This window comes from Rhinopithecus bieti, unplaced genomic scaffold (genome assembly GCF_001698545.2).
Source record: "Rhinopithecus bieti isolate Rb0 unplaced genomic scaffold, ASM169854v2 scaffold_20362, whole genome shotgun sequence".
NCBI lineage: Eukaryota > Metazoa > Chordata > Mammalia > Primates > Cercopithecidae > Rhinopithecus > Rhinopithecus bieti.
In genome coordinates, this window is record NW_016810160.1 from 449,018 (window position 1) to 459,231 (window position 10,214).

The following is a 10,214-nucleotide window of genomic DNA, read 5'->3' on the forward strand; positions in this document are numbered from 1 at the left end:
TTTTTCCTTTCTTCATTTATAAAAATCTTAGGGAGTTCCTACAAGTGCCAAGCGCTGCAGTGGGTTCTTGGCATACATCACAGAGCAAAGCACTTGTGGGACTTACATGCTAGTGGGAGACACAAACAATAAATGTAAGAAGCAAACTATATAGCGTGTTACAGTGAGAACAATAAGACTGGGTAAAGGGGAGTCGGTAGTGCTGGGGTGAGAAAAGTTTCCAGCATTCAATGGCATAGCACACACATATGTGATCACCACAACCATGCCTTTCATGAAGTCAACAGTACACAGGGCCTTGTGCTTCAGTAAGGTGTTGATGCGTTTGCTACCTTGGTGGAACCTCACAGGAAGCATGAGTGACCCATGCCAGAGTGACTCGCTATATGTCACCAGGTTGGAAGGGGATGGAGCAGGACCAAGCCCAGGCTGTCTGTGTCTCCATTTGACCTGCATGTTCAGCCTCCTCAAGGCCATGGTCAGTAAGCCCCATCTTCTTTCTGCTAGTCTGTAAGGGAACCAGAGTCCTCACTGCCATGAGACAGCCCTGGCTCAGTGACTAATTTGAATAGCTGTGTCTTTGTCGTGAAAATAGTTTTGTGATATTATGAAGAAGAGATGCCTTCCTCTCCAAAGTATCGGTGTCACCTGGCCACATTTTTTTCTTTTATATACATACGTAATATTTCACATATTTATGGCATACATGCAAGTATTCATTACATGCACTGAATGTGTAATGATCAAGGTAGAATGTTTGGAGTGTTCATCGCCTTGAATATTTACCATTTCTCTGTGTTGGGAACATCTACTAAATATACTATGTACTTTTTTGTCACTGGGCTGGTGTTGATCACCATCATCATCAGGATCAGAAACAGAAGCAGCTGACCTTGTCAGAGCTTCCCATGGGTGTCATCTCACTTGAGCCTCCGTGCCTGGGGTGCTGTCCCTACTCCTCCTTTATGGCTAAGCTTTGTCTGCCTGCCCACCACCAACATGCCTCTCTCCTGGGATTAGCTCTCCAGCTCTGCTTTGAGGAACATCACTGGCCTCATTGGATACAGTCTTGTAGGGAGTGTTGATCAAGGTGTGCTGCCCTTCACTGACCAAGGAGTTCATACATGACTCAAACTAGGGCAGTCACATGATTTGTTTGGAATCTCAATCTTTTGCTAACTGACAAAAAACATGATTGGCTCTTACTCATCTGAGTGATGGGACCAGCGTTTTCTGGCTTCTGTCATTTTTGGCCTGCCAGAAATCCCTGACTTGTTCTTCAGCATGTCTTTCCATTTTGAAAGTTACTTCACATGATAGGCAGAATAATGGCATCCCAAAAACGTGCACATTCTAATCCCCACATCCTGTGAATATGTTACCTTACACAGCAAAAGGGACTTTGCATCTGTGATTAAAGTTAAGCTTCTTTGAGATGTGAGAGTATCCTGCATATTGAGGTGGGCCTGGTGTAAATTGCAAGCGTTATTATATGTGAAAGAGGAAGTCAGGAGGGTCAGAGTAAAGCAGTGTGAGAAAAACCCAAGCAGCGAAGATGGGAGTGGGCCACTAGCCAAGGAACGCAGGTGGCCTCTGGAAGCTGGAAGAGGCAAGGAAATTGACTCTCCCCTAGAGCCCCCCCGAAGCATTGCAATCCTGCTGATTCTTTTATTTTGGCCCAGTGAGACACATTCCAGACTGACCTCCATAATTGTAAGATAATACATTGCATTGTTTAAACCACAAAGTTGGTGGTAATTTGTTACAGCAGCACTAAGAAATGAATATACCCAATATCCTTCTAGAAAGCTCCTTTCATAGTATACTTTTTGCTTAAATAAGCTAGAAGTGATTATTATTGCTTGTAACTGAAGAGCTAAAAGTAATAAACTAATTTCCAGGCCTCCGTCCCCTGTATCCACCCCCTCATTCTGTTTCCAGGCCCTGATTTCTGTTCGACCAGCCTTCCTCTCCCCCATTATGAGGATCTGAGCCCTGCTTAGTGATAGGACCATGCCCTGTTGACAGGCCTCAAAGATACTAACTGGCTGCTCACCTGGTCTCCTGGCTATCATCTGAGCCAGATTCCTTGTCTCTGTGTCTTTTCCACAGGTCAGGTCACCCTGCTCCTTATCTGGGACCCAACTACCCGTTTTCCATTATCACTTGGCTGGATCGTGACTTGCTGTTACATTTCTTTCTTGCACGCTGTACCCTAAACACAGACTCAGCCACTTCTGCCCCAGGATCAATGCCCTCAGAACTTACCAAACCCCAGTAGAAGGGCTAATTCTAGAGCACAGCATGCACCCAGCTGCTCCTTCCTGCTGCAAGTATCCCACTCAGACTGGCCACATCATAGCATATGACACACACGTGGATGTCTGATGGTTCAGGGTAGCAGTACACAAGCAGAAGCTGGTCTCTTTCCAACCCAGAACTTTGTAATTAAACAAGCTTCTCTTGCTGTATCCTAAAAACACAAATCCTTAAAGTATGAATGAGAAATGAAACCCACTGACATAAAGGTTAGTGAGCAGATTTTGTGTTTTTATGTAATTAGTTCAAATTAGCAAGGAAGGCATTTGATGGGGCAGTTTCCTAATCGCTGACCTCACTGGGGCTCATTTCAGCTTTGCAAACTGGTTGAAATGAAAATTCAATGTGTTTCCTGTTCTCAAATTTATCTGTCACTCCAACAGGTTCATTACAATTGCAGGAGGTGCAGATGAACCATCCGGGGTGAGCTGCCGACTCCAGCATGTTCCGGGAGCCAACCTGAGCCCTATAAAAGATGAAGGGCCGGCGTGCTGATTCCTTTAGGGCAGCCAGCTTCATCAGTTTCTTCTTCTGTGAGGTAAAAGGGATTAATTAGACAGCGCAGGCTTTGAGAGGGAGAAAAACCCAGCACATGTGCTCATCCTCCAGGCCTTTACACAGAAGAGGAAGAGAAGAGAGAAGGCAGATGGTCCTTGGGGAAGATGATGTGTCAGCCTTGGTACTGGTATTTAAGGGATGAGAAGCAATCATGCCTTCTTTTCCATACCCTCTTGTCCCCCAAATTAAAAATACATTGAGACAAAGAGAGAGATGTAAGAGTCAGATGAACACCAACATCTCAGCTCTATAGTTTTTAAAGTTCGTTTAGAGAATATGGCCTAGATCCATATCCAGTTGAGCTTCCTAAGATTTCTCCCCTCAAGTGAAAGGATGCTCCATGCAGGACTAAATTTGCAGAGCAGGCACACTGCCCTCCGAGTGCTCCCTCACACCCTCCTGCCCTGCAGCAGCACGCCAGGGTCCTGACACAATTGTGCTGCTTGCCACATGGAGGGCCACAGCAGGAGGGGAGCACCACCCGCCCAGGGCCAGGGCCTGTGAGCCTAGGAGATGAGAAAGGGTGCTCAGTTCCTTGTTGTCTCCCTGCTGTGTGGAGTCCCTCCTTCCCTAGAAGGGGCAAGGAACCAGAGAAGAAGGTATGGTACTCTTCTGCCTGGTGCTTCCAGAAAGGTGGATGTCCCTGTGATATTGGCCAAGATAAGAATTTGCAGAAAAGCGAGAGGTATTGAGGATCTTGGCCTTTTACTTTGGAGTAGCCAAAGGCACAGGAAATTGAGCTAGAATTCTCACCTTCAACTGAAGGGATGGATGACTTTGTCCTTTATCCTTGTCACAGGAGAGACAAAACTCCCCTTTAGAGACCCCCAAGAGAATTGGACTTCCTTTCTCCGCAGAGGCTGAGCTCAAGGATGAGGCTAACGCAAAGAAGATCTCTGGAAAAAGACAATCAGAACATGTGTGGATTCTGAGAGCAGGGAAAGGTCCCTCCTGTCTGCTGGGGTTTCAGGCCTGGTGCGCAGCCCCTCTCCCCTTGACTCTGTGGCCCACATCTCCCTCCATCACACCGGTTTAAGCTTCCTCTTCTTCCAACCTAAGTGTCTGCCTCCATTTTTCCCGCCCTTCCAGAAAGACTCCTTTCAGATCTGGTCATCGCTAGAGACCCTTCCTCTGATGCCCTAGTCCCTGGGGCCTCCCCTCCCCGCTTCCACCACCTGCTGGAGATGGGGCATGGTATAGCACGGAGCTGAGCCCACCTGGAGGGAGGCCTTACCCCTGCTGGGTGGGGACAGAAAACACAGCCAAAACTGAGAGTCACCTGGGCGTATGTAGTTTTTATCTGGAACTGCTATGAGATTCCCAGAGTCCAGGACCAGTACTTTGTGATCCTGGTCGTGAATGCTGAATTTCTTCGGGTTTAAGTTCTTCACCTTTGGACCTAGATCAATATCACCAGATATCAACACTTCACATCGAAAATGACTCAGTCTTCTCTTCCCCACATCCAAGGGCCCCAGCCTCAGCTCACCACCCTGCCTGTGGGCTGAGACATCACAGCCACTGAATATTTCTTCCACTCCTGGGCTTTCTATCTTGCTGGGACAAGCAATTTAGCATTCTGTGCAAGCACATTGGTTCCAGATTTGGACAGATGGATTCAAATCCAAGCTCTGCTGTAGGACAGAGGACAAGTTACTAAATCCCTCCAAACCTCAATCCTCATCTGTGAAATGAGAGTAATAACAGCACCTACTTGAGAGAGGAGTTATGAGAACTAAAATGCTTACTCAAGTAAGTAGCACTTAGCCTGAGAGAAGAAAATGTCTTACATATAAAAAGGACTCTTTATAATCATTGTTTTTCTTAACTCTCTTTTTTGCACCCTCTTACTGGAGGCATCATTCCATCAGCAGTGCCTAGAGTGGGACAGATCCCTGCACTGGCCAGTCTAAGGGAGCGGTGATGGGAGAGTTGGGAGGGGTGGAGGCAGGAAGCCTCCAGGAGCGCAGCACGGTGCAAGGTTGGGCTTTAGCGGCTCCTTTGAAAAGCCACAAATCTTGCACCTGGCCCTGGAGGAAGAACTTCTAGCAGCAGGACCAGCCACAACAGTCCTCAGAGGGTTCTTAGGGCGTGGGCTCCTAGCAACTCATTTGGGCCAGGTCTGCCTAGAGTAGGGTCTTAAAAGGGAACCTTCCCTCCTGGCCTCAGATTGGACAGGTGACCCTCACCTCCACAAAGAGCTCAGCACTTGTTTGATAAAGGGCAGGGGCCCCCAGGCTGGGCCAGTGACTGTCAAGAACGGGTGGGTGGCTGGAAAATGGCAAATGTGACAATATGACAACACAGTAACCACCACACTATGCGAAGCTATAATATGGGTATCTGTGATAGGCAATTCTAATGTAGAGAATAATTATAAGGTGCCATTCTCCCCCCATGCCATAAGCACACAGCCTCTGCCTGGGTTTCTCATTGTAGAATGTCCTCCTGGTCTCCTCATGCCTAGAGAGAGGGGAGGACTCCTCCTGTAACACCGGCTCTCCTGCCACCTCCTCCCTGCAGCCCTCCTCAGCCCCCTCTGCACAGGCTGGCTTCCTCTCTGGTGCTGCAGCGCTCTGCACTCGTCAGTGATACCTGCACACAGGTATTGGCATCCTTGTCTCGCTGCCTTATAGCACTGTAAGCTCCCCAGGAGCAGGCTCCCTGTCTGACTCACCTGTGATCCTTCACCTCCCACCCTGTAGTGCCCCAAGCATCGTGGACACTCTCAGTGTCTATCGAAGAGATGGCTGGCCCCAGGCAAGATCCTAAGTAACTCCCCAGTGATACGGGGTCAGATGAGATCCATGGTTCTCACCCCTGCCTTCCATCAGAATCTCCTCGGGAGCTTTTCTGGGCCCACCCCAGACAGTCTGAGTTCATGGGGCAGGTGCAGGTTGACTGAGAGTCACTGAGCTAGCTGAACTCTAAGCCTTTCCATTGCCCACACTTTAATGTGCAAGAAATTACCTGCAAACTATGGTTCAGTAGGTGTGGGTGGTGCCAAGGCTCTGCCTTTCTGATGCGCTCCCAGAGCTGTCTGCCTTTCTGATGCACTGCCAGAGCTGTGGGTGCTGCTGGTTTGAGGCCACCCTTTGAGTGGCATGGCCTAAGGCTGTGGGGGTCTTCAGTCTCTTGACTATGATCAGAAGAGGCACCTGGAAGGTTCCCAGACACAAACTCTTCCTTGTCCTGTGCCTCTTAGCAGGTGAGCATCACCTGCCCCTCCCCGGGCTCATCTTTCCCAGATTTATCTCCTGATGGGATTTGCTTCTGCAAAGGAAAGACTTCAGCCCCATCCAGCACCCTTAGGTTTCCCCAGTCTACAATTCTCCCACCCTCTAAGAGGGCCCAATGGCGCCATCCCCCATCCCCACCTTTGCACCTCAGCCACCCCCATCACCTCACCCTGGGGCCTTACTTGTGTGAACAAAATTCATGGAGGTGAGGCTTGGGCCTGGTTCCAGGGGGCTTCCAGCCGGGTCTGCAGTCAGACACAGTGAGGTTAGCATATGCAATTGGGATTTTCCAAGGATTTAGGCGTATCAAGGACCATTTAATTCCCTCTTCTGTGTATGTGCTGAGAAATACTAGAGCAGCATGATAGTAATGACATTAAATCATAGCTTCCCTCCTCAAAAACATAGAATAGAGATGAATTGGCTCAGGGGTTTGGTCTCTGGCATGCTACAGACCTCTCCCTTCACACCTCAGTAGACAGTCATTGGATCAAAAGCCTCCTCCTATTGCCCCCCATGGGCAACACCCAAATGCATTCCTCATGGAGTACTCAGATGCCCTGTGCCTGGGTCATTTTTCCAACCCAGCCTCAGAGAATTGCTTCTCATTGGAGGCTTCTCTTCCACCTGGGTAGGTTGGGAGGGAAGAGGTGCATTTTGAAGGATATGCAACCATCCAGTTGGCAAACAGGATGCTAAAGCCCCAAATCTGTAGGTGAGGACGATCCTTTTATCTGCCACCTTATGTGCCTGGACACTGAAGCAAAGCTGCCTTTTCCCTTCCAGAATTTCTCTTGTCTAGTTATTTGTCCAGGGAAGTTTGAAAGCTTACTTACTGTGCATGGTCCGCAGGAAACAGCTGGGTCTGTGCACAGCACCTAGTAAAGTCCTGCTCTAGGAATTACACTTTGGCCCTGAGGTGGATTTCTACAAGAACCTTACCTTCTGAGTAGCACTGGGGTTCATCTTTTTCTGAGTAACACTGGGGTTCATCTTTTTCTGAGTAGCACTGGGGTTCATCCTTTTCCCAGTCTTCAGAGCCCATTTTCACTCCTGAGTTCTCCCCCACAAAGGACATTTTCAACGTTGAGTTATTACTCATCAGAAAATGGAATGAAGTCCAAGACCTAAGGAGATAGAAAGGGGACCAGTTATGGCATCTTCTGACCCCAGGACACCTTGCTGGATGTCCCTAGTGCTGAACAGACCGCTGGCCTTGCTCTCTAGTTAGAAATGCTCGCTGCAACCAGAAAGGCCCCAAGGGGCCAGACCATGCTCTCCTGTCTGTCACTCCTTCAAAGCAGAATTTTCCGAACTGTGAGTCACAGTGCTAACACACAGGGTGCAGTAGCATTTTTGTGGATCTCGGCATTTTATAAAAATAAAATAAAAAAGTTAAAAGTGCATTGCTCTAGTCTTGGGGCTGGCACGCTATGGCCCTTAGCCAAATCTGGTCCCTGACCATTTTTTTAAATAAAGTTTTATTGAAATACAGCCATGCTCTTATTTACATATTGTCTGTGGCTGCTCTGAGGCTACAATAGCATGGTTTAGTAGTTGAGAGATCATCTGGCCAGCAAAGCCTAAAGTACTTACCATCTGACACCTTCTATAAAAGTTTGCTGCATCTCTGCAGTAGCCTAATCTTTGCCTAACAAAAAGCAGTTGCTCTGCAACCTCTTTTCGTGAAAACCTAAGCCACTAAAGGTCCCAGGAGGCCCAGTCCCTAATATCTTAGGGTAGGATTGACTCACATGACTTTCTTCATTGGGAGGCGTTGGAGGAGATATATTTATATATACAAATTCTGCACACCCTATCTCAGTTGACAAAGAGCTTTCAACAACACCAGCCCAGGCCAACATAGGACAGAAGTGGAGCAAAAATTGGCACTTCCATCTTACAGATAAAAAATCTGAAGTTAAGTGACTTGTTCAGAATCATATCACTTCTAAGATTGCAGAGATAGGCAGTTTGTGTACAAACCCAATCCTTTGAGAATGGTTTAGGAGTGAGACAAAGGGAACAAAATTGTTCATGCAAAAAAAAAAAAAAAAAATGACAAGGAAGGGCTTCAGGACTCAACAATAAGCAGGCGCAAGTGGGTAGAGCTGATGGATCTTTAAGGACAGGGATATCTGCTATTTGATTTTAACCTGTTTGTGGTTTGGCAGTATCCCTGAATACATGAAGCACAACTGCCTTTGTCATGTTGGGGTAAATCAAAGGACGCAAAAAATTGGAGGCACTTGACTGAGAATTTGGCAGCCAGAACATCAGAGCAAGAAATGTCTGACAGAAATGTATGTATCCAAAGACATAAAGATACTGTGGTGCTGCTGAAGGACAGAAGGATGTTTACAGGCTGGAGGACCTGGGGTCATCCCTGGGGGGTACTCATGAAATCGGCTGCCTGTATTAAGATAAATGCAGGGAGCTTTCACAGAACTCCCTAAAGAAGCAGTGCATCTGGACATCTGAAATCCATCTCTTTGCACTCAAAATCTGTTCCCAAGGACCAATATTTTCTAGACTCTGAAGTCAGTCTCCTGAGCCTTCAGAGAAGGGACTAGCAGCATTTCCAGGGTTTGTGAGTTTCCTAAGCTAGTGTCTGCCTGGCCCTCCAGCAATGCCCTACTTGTTGGCGGAAGCCCTCCTGGGAGAGAGCAGGCTGCTACTGGGGCTGAGAGCAAGGTGTTCTGGGCAGGTCTCCGAGATCATATTTAGAAATTCAGATGTGCTTCCAGTGGAGATAAAAAGCAAGGGTCGAGATGGCCAGATGCTACTCTACTTCCCCATCCATGCCTGTTGGTCTTGAAAGCGAGCACAGGAGGACCACCTACCTGGGCCAGGGATCCTCCTGGTCTGTGGCTCTGTCTTGGACTCCTGGAGCTCTGTTTGCCTTCAGTTCTCAGGATCCTTTACCTGAAGGAGCTAGGTCTGGAACTCATTTATAATCAACCGTTTGTGAGTGGCTATGCAAATACAACACAGTATTCCTTTAGCCAACAATAAATAGCATCTTCGGTTATTAGTCATCACTCATTTCCTGCTATTTTCCATGCCAAGGGTATAAACAAATTCCTGTGGGGGTAGTGCCACTCTGCTAAGGACTGTGCCACACCCATTCAACACATTTCAAGGCACTTGTGATAGATCAGGTGGCTTCCAGTCCAGTTCAATAACAGAGGTATAGAAAACAGAGAAGAGTGAAAGAAAGAGGGTACACAGAGTTTAGATCAGCCAATGAGCCTGGGAGGTTCAAGGAAGCCCTTGTTCTCATGATGGTTCTTTGCCCCAATCCCAGAGTTCATGCAAGTGGAGTCCCCATGTCCCAGAGAAAAATGTTCTCCTTTCATGTCCCCTTCCAGGTACACTCCGGGATGCGCTGACAGTGCCCAATACCTCTTCTGTGTCCCCTCTTCTTCAAAGGTGACATGCAAAGGAACCTTCCTTGATCAAGCCCTCCAAGGACTAGCTTCCTTCTACAGCCCATTAGCTATTTACCTGCATTTCCTTGCATTTTTCCATTGTATTTGCCCTTGCCAGTTACTGTGTATGGCTATGTTTTACAACGCCACACACAGCTGGTCAGTATGAAGGGAAATCCACATAACCAATTAAGGTAATAGCTTCCGGACCACCAGCAGCAGCATGTCAATAACACAGAAACAACAGGCCAGCACAATAGTCAACCACCACGCTCTCACTGTGCCAGGTCTGGGCTCAGCCCATTTATTTCTTTTTCTCTAGCCAAATTCTTTGATGACCCTGGGAGTAAATACCATCCTTCCTGTTTTACAGACAAAAGGCAGCGCAGTTTAAAGAGGATGTACAATTTACCCAAGATCACATCCTTAGTTACTGGAAAAACTATAACCCAGGGCTTTCTGAGCATGCTGCAGCCTCATCTCTTAAACTTCACTGAAGACTGTGGTCTCATCTTGTAGCCTTTCTTCACACACACATTTATGTAACATACAAATACAGGAATGTGTCTGACAAATCATTTTGCAAGATACATTTCCCACTTAATGTATCTTGACTTTTCTACTCAATATGATATCTCAAACATCATTCCATTTCATCAATACTTTT

At 47.3% G+C, this 10,214-nt stretch overlaps 1 protein-coding gene and 1 pseudogene across 1 annotated transcript; both read right to left on the minus strand.

Annotated features, from left to right (window-relative positions):
• Positions 1-477, minus strand: part of LOC108541798 (cyclin-dependent kinase 8 pseudogene) — an 11,651-nt pseudogene extending 11,174 nt beyond the window's left edge.
• Positions 478-2,529: 2,052 nt separating this feature from the next.
• On the minus strand, positions 2,530-9,417 carry IL37 (interleukin 37). The gene is made up of 6 exons (XM_017891478.1): positions 8,960-9,417; positions 7,059-7,243; positions 6,299-6,361; positions 4,157-4,276; positions 3,631-3,773; positions 2,530-2,850 (listed from the first exon to the last, which is right to left on the minus strand). The coding sequence occupies exons 2-6, from the start codon at positions 7,216-7,218 to the stop codon at positions 2,602-2,604; spliced, it is 735 nt and encodes a 244-aa protein (XP_017746967.1). The 5' UTR covers positions 7,219-7,243; positions 8,960-9,417; the 3' UTR covers positions 2,530-2,601.
• Between the last annotated feature and the right edge of the window lie 797 nt (positions 9,418-10,214).